This window comes from Thunnus thynnus, chromosome 16 (assembly GCF_963924715.1).
Source record: "Thunnus thynnus chromosome 16, fThuThy2.1, whole genome shotgun sequence".
In the NCBI taxonomy this organism is placed as follows: domain Eukaryota; kingdom Metazoa; phylum Chordata; class Actinopteri; order Scombriformes; family Scombridae; genus Thunnus; species Thunnus thynnus.
Window position 1 is genome coordinate 18018258 of NC_089532.1, and position 13917 is coordinate 18032174.

The 13917-nt window shown below is 37.8% G+C and overlaps 3 protein-coding genes across 7 annotated transcripts in view; 1 reads left to right on the plus strand and 2 right to left on the minus strand.

Annotated features, from left to right (window-relative positions):
• Window positions 1–3962, minus strand: part of eml5 (EMAP like 5) — a 41832-nt gene extending 37870 nt beyond the window's left edge. For all 5 annotated transcript variants that reach the window (XR_010931948.1, XR_010931947.1, XM_067615078.1 and 2 more), the window contains exon 1: window positions 3421–3962. Coding sequence is in view for 3 of the 5 variants with exons in the window: in XM_067615078.1 (XP_067471179.1) it covers window positions 3421–3617 (197 nt within the window). In the remaining 2 variants the exon portion in view is untranslated. The remainder of the gene's footprint in view (window positions 1–3420) is intronic.
• Window positions 3963–5332: 1370 nt separating this feature from the next.
• Window positions 5333–10381, plus strand: ttc8 (tetratricopeptide repeat domain 8). Its single transcript, XM_067614544.1, has 14 exons — window positions 5333–5545; window positions 6028–6148; window positions 6251–6314; window positions 6422–6581; window positions 6924–7013; window positions 7106–7150; window positions 7249–7334; window positions 7441–7528; window positions 7642–7752; window positions 7838–7977; window positions 8081–8255; window positions 8437–8559; window positions 9383–9466; window positions 9581–10381. Exons 1-14 carry the CDS (start codon window positions 5432–5434, stop codon window positions 9695–9697), a joined length of 1518 nt encoding a protein of 505 aa, XP_067470645.1. The 5' UTR covers window positions 5333–5431; the 3' UTR covers window positions 9698–10381.
• A 45-nt stretch (window positions 10382–10426) lies between these two features.
• LOC137199932 (CD209 antigen-like protein 2) lies at window positions 10427–13681 on the minus strand. Its single transcript, XM_067614545.1, has 6 exons — window positions 13501–13681; window positions 13047–13163; window positions 11989–12240; window positions 11713–11876; window positions 11425–11561; window positions 10427–10577 (listed from the first exon to the last, which is right to left on the minus strand). The coding sequence occupies exons 1-6, from the start codon at window positions 13616–13618 to the stop codon at window positions 10427–10429; spliced, it is 939 nt and encodes a 312-aa protein (XP_067470646.1). The 5' UTR covers window positions 13619–13681.
• Window positions 13682–13917: the final 236 nt, after the last annotated feature.

The following is a 13917-nucleotide window of genomic DNA, read 5'->3' on the forward strand; positions in this document are numbered from 1 at the left end:
GTGTGCACCCTCTTCCTGATAACACGTAAAAATAACTAATTTGGAATTTATTGAAAATTCTTCAGCAATATTAAGAGCTGCTTATGTTTTAGTGAGCTCGGTCTGAAACAAGACCAGCCTTTAGTCGGGCATCTATAATCCATAACTCTGGCTGTGGCCCATCATAAGGTTAATGAGATATTGTAATATGAGACGGCCCTTTATTCCTGTGTCCATAATTCTCTCATTGACTCTCGCTATCTATCATAACAAAGAACATGAATGGACTAAGATTTAAACAGCAGAAAATACAGCATCCAACTGCTGGTGTCGGCTGTCTGACATTTTTAGATGCTGGTGTCAGTATCTGTGTGTCAGTACAGAGAGTGATACTTTGTTATCAATGCATTAATTTACTTAGATTTAACAAAATGATTGAATGAATTTTAAAATACACCAGTGTTTCACAACTCTTTGCCTTGATTATATGCTCTAAAACATTAAGACAATTTAAATAATGTGATTTTTGATCAAAGAATAAGTAAATAAGACTAATCAAGACTAGGAATCTGACCAAACATTTGGTCCCATCTGTTTGTACTTGACAGATTTTGATAATTAGTGCTATAGACACAATTCACTTGATGAGGTTTGACACACAGTCCAATCAACTACACAATCTTTACAGAATAGGCAGGAAGGGAGTCAAGACTGAACCCATGAATCTGAGTTGGTGAGTGAGACAAGGAAGAGGGTGGTACGCTACTACTCTGTGATGACACAAATATGTTCCTTCGCCTCCACCCCTGGATTGTGTGTTTTGAACTGTATTGCTACGATCACAGAAACTCAATGCACACAAAGCATCTTTGAGTAATGCAGCTTATTTTTAGTGTGTATTTATGGGTTCTGAATGTATTCATGTGCATGGGTCAAATCTGTGTACATGTCCTGTATGTCAGCATGATGGCCAACAGGAGAGATTAGACTTTGGGGTTTTTTACTGCAGCAGCCTCAGGTTCTTTGAGTTTCAGACTGGAATTTACAGCTGAGCAATATATCAATATTACATCGATATTGTGATGTGAGACTAGCTGTTCTATTATTTGCCTTTACCCACTTTGTATATTATTATATATTATATTCACATTCATGATGATTATATATCAAAAATCTCATTGTGTAAATATTTCGTGAAAGCACCAATAGTCATCCCTACAATATTGTTGCAATATCGATATCGTGATATTTGATTTTGTCCATATCGCCCAGCCCTACTGGAATTACTGAACTGCAACAGTGTGGAACAATAATAGAAAGATGTGAAGAACGAATGGAAAATAACAGTTTACACAGTAAACGCTGCGCTCATAGAGACTGAAGACAATCTCCCAGCTTTCGTTGCTAAAACTGGGTGGAAACAATTAGAGAGTTTAAAAAAAACCTGCATTGCAGAACCAATCCAAAGTCTTCAGGGCGGCCCTTCATAATGGGGCGGTGACATGCAGTTCACTACGGAGGAGAATGGGGGGGGGCATCATTTCTGGTAAGGCGTGTCCTTGACAAAATGTAAGAGGCGTAGGTTTGTTAGAGGCCGTTCAAGCAACTACCGTGCGTTTAGAAATCTCCAGACTTCAGTATGCGGAGATCTCCGATTGTCTGGTATCACAAGACTATATATACAATAGTCATTTTACTAACATGCCTCCAATTGAACTGTGTTTTAACAATAACCTCTTCAGCCTATTCTGGTCCTCTGTCATGATCAATATCAGCCTTTCATTCATGTGAAAACATGCCTATTAGCTCTTCCTCATCAGACTGGGAGACCAGTTTGAAGAGGCTGCAGGGTGAGATAAAACCAGGAGAGAGAAACAAGGGCAGCAATTATCTCATGAAGTACAACATCTCATTTATATGGAGGCCACAAATAGTAACCAAAACAGACCCGAGAAAAAGAATAATGAGAGCGACAGAGAGAAGGAAAGGGAGAAGGATTTGACTTGTTGTGCTTTCTGAGGGGGCTGCATCTATTCCACATGAGTTAGTGCAACGTGAGTACAGTCCAACAGTTATCCTGCACTGAATCTGCTGAGGAAGTGTTTATGAAGGCTTCACAAGCACTCCCCTGAGATCTGAGTTTAAAATGACTATTACGTGGTCCATTTCAATATTAGCAGACAGCACAAGAGATCTGTAAAGCTTGTAAATGTATGTTATGTCCTAAACTTTATGTCTATTTTAGATAACCGGACAATTTGAGGTAGTGAGCACAATTTATTAATACTGCAAATGTGTATCACTTTTATATTTTTGCATCCAATATGAAAGTGTTAAGCCAATGACTCCCCACTGGTTCAACGTCTGAACTCAGGCACTTCACCTGCAAGGCAGTGGAGGGTTAGTATCTCTATTGTCCAATTAATAATGGAGCAGGAGCCCAGCTGAGCAATGACACAGTATATAATGCTAGTCATCTCCAGGCCAACCCACACACACATGTCAACACGAGCGCTGGAGCGTTGGACGCAGGTCATTGTTGTGTGGCATGCTGAGAAACAGTCAGAGGAGTGTTAGATCATTACCTGTGTTTTTTTTTTTTTTTATATCAAAGGTCAGGTGCTTAAAGGTTTGTCTGGTCATACATAGATTTAGTTACCACAATCTGCAGAAAGTTCATGAGCATTTTTCAGAATTGCACATTAATGTAAGTGTTCCTTTTGTCATAGAGTGACAAAACAGACAGACCGCTCCCTTGGAAAAGCTTTAAAATACGTTGAAACCTGTCTGCAATCAGGCAGTGATGAATCCCTAAAGACGGTCTGTAAGCGCAAGCAGTCTGAGAACTAATACTGGTGTATTAGAAAATCTACAGAAAATTAAAACTATTTTCCTAATTGTTTAAGTTATCTTTAAAGCAAGAATGCCAAATACTTTCTGTTTCAACATTGTGAGAATTTGCTATTTTTCTCATTTTTGTATTGCTGTAATTTGTATATCATTGTGCTTTGAAACAAACAATTTTAAGACGTCACCTTGAGTATTTTCTTACATTTTGCAGATTAAACGATTCATATAGATGTCATGATTAACCCTAATTTAGCAATCTAGCATCCCGGGGACTACAAGAGGCGTGAGGAGTGGCAGCACCTCAGAGACCACCTCAGTGTGGAGGGTCAGGTTCAAAGCATCTAACCCCTGCTTGAAGTGTCCTTGAGCAAGACACTGAACCACTAACCCTGGGGATGTTTCTGTGAGCTAAAAAAATATCACATTACATGACACAAGGTGACACCAGCACCTACAATGACAAGACTAACAGGATCAATTCATTTTCTTCTATGAGTCTGTCTGGTGCTGTCCGAGGTGCTGAAACAAACTGTTATGTGTATACTGCGTGTACTATTATTATTATTAGTATTATTATTATTAGTACACTACCTGATTATGTCATCGTTGTGGCCCAAGTAAAATTTCTGCTTATGCTCCCGGGTGTTGTACACAACTCCCACACCGGCGACAAAATAGACTATTTCCTTGGCGGCGGTGTAGTACAGGTTGTTGCGGCACTGATGGCCCCGGTATCCGTACACCCACTCCAGTCTCAGGTGGCAGTTGGGAGCAGTTCTGTCAGCCATGTCCGCACTTCCGTGTGTGTCTCTCTGTCGCTATCACGAAGGCTTTCTGATACACTGTCATTCACCAAAAAGGATTTATTTTAAGCCCGTGTGTCCCATTAGTTCCGTTGCATTTCCACCGGTCCAGTGAAAGCGTAGAAATTAGGCATTTTTGAGGGTCATGTGAATGGAGAGTCTCGCTGTCTGGTCGGATGAAATGTCTCTGGTTTTATGTTAGAAACACGCTTCTAAGCTGTTGTTTTCATCGTGAGAATATCCCACTTGTACTTCTTCGCTTGTGCGCTCCTCTTCGACACAGGTCAAAGCTCCTGTCCAATCCTACAAAGATGGAGCTGTGTGCTGTTATTCCACCAGCCCCGCCCACAAAGATGACGGATCAGCGCGTCGTCCAATCAGAGCCTTGGAATCGTACTCAACTTCGTCACGACTTAAACAGTTAAGATATGCTAATTTCAAACTAATTTTTAACATTAACTTCTAACGTAAAATCTTATGTTTTTTAACATAAATTATTAAATTACACAAACACAGAGTAAAATGTTCATTCTTCCCCTAACATAAATATCTTGATACATCTTGATGTAATTTAGCTTATAGACTCCCAAAGACTGTATGCTATAAGTATACATATTATTATTTTTTTTATATTTAAAAGTATTACTTGTATTATCACTTCCTTATTTGCTACAAATGAACCTATATCATTTTTTTCATCTGTTATCTTTGATCTAACATGGCATGTTACATTAATGAAAACTTGTATTATTATTAATATTATATTATTAATTGCACACTGCATATACTCCTAGTCAACGTTTTGTACATTTCATTTCCTTCTCTTCAATTTAAAATTTAAAACCTGTGGCAGCTCTTCTCACTTGGAATATTTTTTTTCATTATAAATTCTTTCTTTCTTTTTTATATTATTTAGGATTACTTACTTTTGTGTATATTTTTTGACTGTTATGCACCACAACACCAAAGCAAATTCCTTGTATGTGCAAACCTACTTGGAAATAAATTGATTCTGATTCTCTGCACAATAGTGCACAATGTATCTAGCTGCTTGTTAGTTAAGCATTAAAAATATATTATTATTATTATTATTATTATTATTATTATTATTATTATTATTATTATTATTATTATTATGACAACATCACCAACAACAAGAAAATACAGGTAATTGTTAACTTACTAATTATGTGCGGTAAATGGTATATCCATGATTTATTGAATTAAACAATTACAGTGAGTCTGTAAAGCTTAATATGTATATAAGTATGTAAATTAGGATTTACAGTATATAAGGTAATTTGAGTAGGATAACTAGGCTATTCCTTTGCATTTTATTTTATTTATTATTTTATTACGTATTTTAAAAACATTTCTCAGGTTTTGTATTTTATCATGTATATTTTTTCTTTATTGATATTTGGGGCTTAATTTATTCATTGTACAATACAAGCAGCATGTTTTTAAAAAAAAAATATTTTAATGTTAAGGTAGTGGAAGTCTGATTCTGGATGTTCTGTCACCTTTGTTCTGTATGACATGTAATCCAATAAAGTTGGAAATAATAATAATCGGATATATGAAGCAACGGCTTTTCTTTTCTTTTCTTTTCTTTTCTTTTCTTTTCTTTTCTTTTCTTTTCTTTTCTTTTCTTTTCTTTTCCGGAAGTTACGCAGTGGCGTACCGCCCTCCTCCGTCGTTGCCGGGCAACAGAGGAAGCTTCGGTTTCGCCATAATCCCATCTTCGTTAAACAGCTTGCTAACCGATTTTACGCCTCTTTTTCCCCTCGACTAAAGCAATGGAGGTGACGATGGACCCTTTGTTTCTGGCATGGAGCTATTTCAGGAGGCGAAAGCTCCAACAGTGTTCAGATATTTGTACAAAGATATTACAAGACAACCCATACGACCAGGTACTGTTGTGTAGTTAGCCGGGCTAGCTTAGCAAAGCCTGCAAGCTTACTTACGCAGACAAACCTGTCTGTAGCAATTTATCTAAGCTAACGTTGCGTTTACTGGCACCTAATTGAATCGGTATTTATCCTCATTGTTGCTGGGACATATTCCTAGCCACCACATTGCATTTCTCCTCTACATTTCACCTTTGTTTTTCTCTGCACCGTGTCTTACTTTTATTTTCTCCTTTCTCCTCATTAATTCATATCTGTCCTCAACATCATTCTTCTCTCAATAACTCACTGCATGCTGTCTTAAGGACTCCTCCTTGCTAATCTCAGAGGTAACCATGACTGCAGACACTCTGTCATCCTGTTTCATCCTTTTCTTCTGAGAATATCCGTCCTGACTGTCATGTTCTTACCTAGTGGTTTTAAGAGGAGACACCCAACACCATGTACATGATTTAACATTGTGTACATGTGTGTGTGTTTCATAGGCTGCCTGGAGCTTGAAAACCCGTGCTCTGACAGAGATGGTATACATAGATGAAGTTGAGGTCGACCAAGAGGGGATTGCTGAGATGATGCTGGATGAGAGCTCTATTGCTCAGGTTGCACGTAAGTTTCAGCTCTTTCTCCCTGCCTAAAAGTTAAGTAGATAAATAATTCTTACATTAAGTTAATGGTTAAAATTGTCTGACTGATATGGCTCTCTTCCAGGTCCTGGAACATCATTGAGACTACCTGGAACAAGTCAAGGTGGAGGTCCCACCCCTGCTGTCAGGTACTGTATGCCAGACTACGCTTGAATAAGGCCTGGAAGATTAACTATTGATAACATTGTGAAAAAAAGAGAGATGCTTGATCTGAGTTTTTTTCACGGAATTTTAGGCCTATGACACAGTCAGGGCGTCCTATCACAGGATTTGTGAGACCCAGCACACAGTCAGGGCGTCCTGGGACAATGGAACAGGCCATCAAGACCCCACGCACTGCAAGCACTGCTCGACCTGTCACTAGTGCTTCTGGTAGATTCATCCGTCTGGGAACAGTGAGTGAACATGAGAGTCTGTATGTGAAACGCAATTATACTTTTCCCACCAAGGCACAGATATTTCCCCATTGAAATCAGGTGAACAAACAGTGTATATATATATACAAACATTTACATATAGATAAATAGATTCCTTTTTTCAAATGCACAAATTTTAATATTTCACAAAATAGTTTCTATTGAGATAATTGTGTTTGATTTGCCTATTTTTATCATTATATTTTACACCAATATCATTAGTGCACTAATATTTATTATTAATTGTTTATTGTGTTATACACTTCTTAATTTACTGACTATGAACATGTAGTGTGACATTTTGTTTCACTGTTTCCCCAGGCTTCAATGTTAACCAATCCAGATGGACCATTTATAAACTTGTCAAGGCTAAATCTGGCCAAGTATTCCCAAAAGCCCAATTTGTCCAGGGTAAGACTGAGATTGTGACTTGCAAACATTAAACAAGTTAATTGTTTTTTTTTTTTAATGTGCCAAGTAACATGTATCATTTCCCTCTTCAGACACTGTTCGAGTTCATCTTCCATCATGAAAATGATGTGAAAAATGTAAGTGGTGAATGTGTTTAGATTAAAAAGGGAACTGGGGGGCATTATGATGCTGCATTGTTATATTTTTCATGCAACATTTTTTTTTTCTTTTCCAGGCATTGGATTTGGCTGCTCAAGCTACTGAGCATGCCCAGTTCAAAGACTGGTGGTGGAAAGTTCAGCTTGGGAAATGCTACTACAGGCAAGTAACTCGAAAACATAAATATTTATAGGTCAACATTTTTGACATTCATAAAAGCTCCTTTTTTGATAATCTACTTAACGATTAATATTTCTGACCTCTGCAGGCTTGGTTTATATCGAGAAGCAGAAAAACAGTTTAGATCAGCTCTCAACCACCAAGCGGTGGTGGATACATACCTCTATCTTGCAAAGGTAGTGATAGAGACATCACAACAACACTGTACATCACTTAAAAATCAAATTTATCCTCTATAAAGCCAAATGTTTGCTATTAAATAGAAAATCTTGTGTGTGTTTTCCCTCAGGTTTATCAGCGCCTGGATCAACCAATAACAGCACTCAGCCTCTTCAAGCAAGGCCTGGACCAATTTCCTGGTGAGGTCACCCTTCTAACAGGAATCGCTCGCATACATGAGGTACAGTATGTCACTGTGGTTATTATTACTATAGATACAACTCTCAAAATGAGAAATCATATTCACTGGCTGTATTGTGTCACAGGAGATGAACAACATTGCGTCAGCCACAGAGTACTACAAAGATGTCCTGAAGCAGGATAACACACACGTGGAGGCGATCGCCTGTATAGGCAGCAATCACTTCTACACTGATCAACCTGAGATCGCCCTGCGGTTCTACAGGTCAGGCAAATTTTTATGAATAATTTATGTAATGCATTGTTACGGTATATGTAATGAGAAGTTACATCCCATCTGCGATTCAATATGCTTCCCCCTTTGTTAGACGGCTGCTTCAGATGGGGGTGTACAACTGCCAGCTGTACAACAACCTGGGCCTGTGCTGCTTCTACGCGCAGCAGTATGACATGACTCTGTCCTCATTTGAGAGGGCTTTGGCCCTGGTGGCCAGTGATGAAGAGCAGGCTGATGTCTGGTACAACATAGGACACGTAGCTGTGGTGAGTTCACAATCCTGGAAAACGTAACAGAATACCAGAATGTCTTCATATAGTTTTCAGTTTAAATAAATCAAATATTGTTGTGTTTGCTAACATTATTGTTATGTTAGCAAATAAAACTCATAAGCTTACAACATGCAAATAGAAGTTAGTACAAAGTGCATGTGTTCTGTGTTTCCAGGGCATAGGGGACTTGATATTGGCCTACCAGTGTTTTAAACTGGCTTTGGCTTTTAATAATGATCACGCTGAGGCCTACAACAATCTCGCTGTGCTGGAGCTGCGCAAAGGTCGTATCGAACAGGTAACAAATATCATGCATCTTTTATTCCACCATTAAAGTATGAGGTCATATTGCTCTTGTTTAAGACCCTCTAATATGATGTAATACAGCCCATTAAAGCCTGATCATTAAACTGTCATTATTATCAAACTTAAATGTAATACCAAAAGATATTTTTCAAGTACGCCCAGTACAGTATTGATTGTTTTAAAATGAACCTATAATATATTATTTATGAGAGTCTTACCCCTGTACACCATGAATGTAACAAGAAATAAGACCCCAATTACAGTAACTTAGAACTGGGTGGAAAATCTATTTAACATTGCTGTTATGGTGTGAGATAAGACATCAGGAGATGTACGAGATTCTGGAAATTGAACAGCAGCATAGACTTGCATGCAGCTACAGTTAACTGTCAGTGCTGCTGTCATGCTGTAACAAGCTGAAAAGAAGCAGTTAACTATTGTGCTTTTATAACAAGCACTGGTTTGTATGGGCAGCGATGTACTTATATGTCATTTTTTGTGGTTATGGTTTATTGGAGCTAGCAGAGCACTTAATTGGGATGTTGAGATGATTTTGGAGTGCTTAATGTTTCCTCAGATGCTGTAAATGAGAAAATACAGGCTGTAATCGGAGCCAGATATCTGCTGTCTGTCAAATGATGTAAATGTGTCATGTAGCGTAGAGGTGGTGGAGGCGAGGTTTGGGGAAATGGCAGTGAGAAATTTTCACGTCGTACTCATGTTAAAATGAAAAGATTTTGATTTAATATAAGGAAGCGTCTGTTTCAGTTTAATTTGGATGAAATTTCACGCTGCTTTTTCTTTCTTTGATTCAGTCGAAAGCCTTCCTGCAGACTGCTGCATCACTGGCTCCTCACATGTATGAGCCACAGTTCAATCTGTCCATTCTCCATGAAAAGGTAATTACAACAATTTAAACCATTTGAACATATAATCAGTGAAAAAAATTAGAGACAGTTAAATCTCCATGACCAAATTTGCCAAAGAGAATTTTTTTTTCTCTCTCTCTCCAGATTGGAGATCTTCAGAGCAGCTACACTGCAGCCCAAAAGTCTGAGGACGCTTTTCCCGAACATGTCGACACTCAGCAGCTTCTCAAGCAACTTCGGCAGCATTTTGCGATGCTTTAAACCTCCGACCAGCACACGTAGAGAAGCAAGGCACGGTTAGAAAAATGTAGATGTCAGAGAGATCAGCAATATTGCTCTGCAGTAGCCTCAAAACATGAAGTTATTTAAATCCTAAAAGGTCAAAAAAGTTATAATTTTGTGAAACAAACATTTGAAATGAACTCTCAGGTCAAAGATTTACAGTGTTTGAATGTAAAGTGTCATTAGGTTTGTTATATGCACCTTAAAAAAAACAACCAAACGAAAGACAGAGCAATGATCTTCTGGCAAGCAGGACTTTGAGTTGCTGTTTGTAATGATGGATATGGACATTAGTTTTTGTTTGTGCTTATTTATTTAAATGGTACGTGTACACTGAATTGCTAGTTTATTAGGTACACCTATAATCTACTTTAACAGTTTTTTATGACTTTTAAGAATGTACAATTTGTGTGAAGGTAGAGGTTTTCCTCTACCTTCACACAAATGTGTCTTAAACTGGCGACTTAGTGTACAGACTTGAATAGCAGTAATACAAATGTACATAGTAAAGATTTTATTTATTACAGTAAAACTTAACTTACACTTTTATAGTTCATTTCATGAATCAAATGTATTTTTCGTATCTTGAACCTTCCTTGCCGTTTTGTAGTATCATCAAATAATGACAATAAAAGGGAACTATTCAGAAAATGTGTGACAGTCTCTAAAGCGGAGTCAATTCTTCATTCATAATGATAAGAAAAGACATTAACTCGCAGGCGTTGGTGTCATTTGGCAAATCCATTTCAGTGCATGATTGCACGGAGCATCATTCCAGCCCTTAAAGGGGTTTCCTCTGGGATACACAGCTGCACAGTCCTCATTACCCTGATTGTTGGGCTCTCCATCATTCCAAAACCTGAAAGAGTGTAGGGGTCATTATTCAAAAAATGTAATGCATTATACATTGCTCATTACTTTAAAAAAAAAAGAAATGCATTACTTTACTTAATTACTCCCTGTGAACGGTAATTAATTACACTACTTGTTACATTACTTTTGCATTACTCCGCAACAACGCCTGAGATGCATTGTCGAAGTAATGTGCATACCTCCAACCCTGAAAAGTTGTAGACTGCTCTGCCATTTTTGTCTTTTCTCCTGCACATGTGTGTACGTGTGTGTCAGAACTCAAGCCAAAGTCACGTCATGAGAGGTCAGGCGATTGTTGCGCAAGCGTGCATGAAAGGCACCTTTGATTATTTTTTTTTATGCAGATAATTGAAGAACCAGTGTAAGGCAAGTAATGACTTTGAATTTTTTGATTAGTAACTCTAATGTGATTACTGAATGTAGGAACAGTAACGCGTTACATTACTGCGTTACAGACAAATGTAATGTGATTACAGTGCTACTGTAATGGTTACTTTGTACATTGTAATGCATTACACCCAACACTGGAAACAAATCATAGATTACTTTGTTGAGCCATAATATCTGCTGTCTCACTGTAGAGAATATTCATTTATATTTAAACAACTTGTTCATATTGATCACCACTATTACAAATGGATGATGCTGTCACTTTAGAGGAATAGAAAAATAATTGAGTAATCTCTATTCATTCGATTCATTAATGCAGTCTTTAATAAATCATATATTGTCCAATAAAAATCAATAAATTAACTGATTTACAGCCATTTGCAACCACAGCATTCACCTCTAACAACAACAACAACAACATTTCTACATTATGTAACTATTACCCTTCAGACAGTCTTGTTCCATCCAGCCATCTCCAAATTCCTTCATCTGCCACATCTCTCAATCCGATCCAGAAGCCGCTCTGGGACATTATTCTTGAGGAGTCTTGATAGTTTGTTATCAGGGCAGTTATTGCCAGCTGATAATACCAGAAATAACATGTATATTCATTTATTTTGTTAGGTTACACCAACCTCAGACCTCAGAAATAACACGTAAAAAATTTATAAAACAGAGGTACAAAAGTGGAATTGCAGATTTTGTCCAGCTGTATCGACGTTTTGACTTACCTGTTTCTCTGTGGTGTCTATTACCGCCAAGTCAGCACCGTGCTTCAGGCAGAACTGTCTGGCTGCGTCCCACCCTCTGCGTGAAATAGCATCAGAGAACGCAAAATAGTAACACAACGAGTCCATGAAAGTCCATCCTGGTAGACAGTGTCTGCAGCCCTCCTCTGTTGCCAGAAGAAGAAAATGGAAACATGATTGTTGTTAGTTGGGTGTTAATGTCGTATTATGTATAACTTGATAGCTCAAACAATCAGTTAAAAAAAAAAAACCTCTCACTAATCATTGGTATGTGCGATTTCAACACTGCAATTTCCGTTTGAATTTTGTCCTTCTGCTTTTCATAGTCTCGGGTTCTTCTACTCTGGTGTTCAAGCTCCCATTTGGTAAGTTGCTGCTGATCGAGCTCTATCGCCAGCTGTTTCTTGGCTTCATCTCTTCTTTGGATTGCAGAGTTGTAAGCATCCTGCAGTTTGGCCACCTCACTGCTGATGTCTGTCAATGCATGCTGCCCGTTTGCAAGTTTGCTATCTGTAAGTGGTGAAGATGTAGTGTTACTCAATCACTGTCATACAGCATGAGCTCACAGCAGGGTGCTGCTGAGCTGGAGGAGATATATGTGTACTGACAGAAAACAACAGACTGTTTCCAAAACATACAATATAGATATTTTTTATTAATAGATATTTTACCCTTTTTCCCTCTTAAACCTGCACTTGGAGGCAGCAGAAACAACCGTGAACACAACATTTACAACCATATTATCGCCTAATATTTTATTAATATATTTATTAATTATGTTGACGTGATGAGCCTGTTAGCAAACAGTTGCTTATTTACACATCCAAGGAACATGGAGCAACATTAGCACCCACTTGAACTTGTCCACCTAATGAACCTAAGTTCATTATTTATTCTTTTTACACTTTTTAGCTCTGTTTTGGTCTTCACCAACTCCCAAGGGAAATACATTATCTGGCTCATGAGCTGCTAAATGCTCGACCATGTTCATTACTTTCTTAGGCAGGCTTACCAGAGCTTTCCCCACTGAAAACAGCTGATAAGACCAACCAAAACAGAAAAGTTGCAGCCAAAAAAACAAAACTATGACTTTAAATAAGTTAAATTGCAGTAAACAGTGGAGAGGAACTACAACATCAGGTAATAATGTAGCTTAGATAAACTTCACTCTTGTTACTTGAAGATTAACTTCCTTAAAATTGACTTTCAACCTTTCAAATCTCAAATGTTGTAATTGTGAATATGATGGCACCTTGTAACTATCTAAAACCACAATATTTTTGCAATAATGTAAATGTAAGCAAGCAGTGACTTACAGTAAACTCCCAGGCCAATATCAACTGCTAGCAGAAGGACAGCAAGCACTACCAGACTGCTTACAAGCAGTCTGTAATGATTCAAACTGGATTCAGGTCTCACCATTGACATGGACACTACACAGAGAGGTAATAGATCCATATCAAAGCCAGAAACTGTCAATTGGAATTCAGTAATATCAAAATAACATACAGACAGTTGACAAAGGTAAAGGAAAAATCTAATAAATGACTCCACACTGGGGTCACTGAATGGTGCAATGAGTTTACAGCCACCAGATCTCAACCCACTATATTTGGCTTATATAGATACAGAACTTCAATTTACTGTATTACATGCTAAGATTGGTATACAAATCAGCACAATCATTACATTTCAGCATGTATGGTGCCAATATTCAAACAGCTTCTTGTTGATGTACACATTCATTAATTCACTTGTCATTTACTATACCTTGCTGTTTCTCTTGGTTTGAGTAGAGAGGGTGCTCATCTGCACTGAAGTCCTCTTGACAAATCAGTTTCTTGTACGTACCGTCATGAGCGCTACCTGAATTTTCTCCGTCCTCCATTTTGACTGTTCAGATGAGAGCAGTCTGATGTGATTGACCAGAAGAGATTATTTGTTAGGACATTGCCCTGTGTGTGTGTGTGTTTCTTTCTGTGTGTGTGTGTGTGTTCAACATTACAAACAGAAAATCCAGTTCGTTTGTTAAATATTTACAGGGTGTACAGGGAATTTGATGAGCAGTGTCAGAAAAGGATATCTAATCTTTTCAAACATTCACATATTAGAAGATGTGATTCTTGAAGTGTCATTTTTTTATTTCATTTAGTCAAACACAATTCCTTATTTTATTTCCACTAGAAT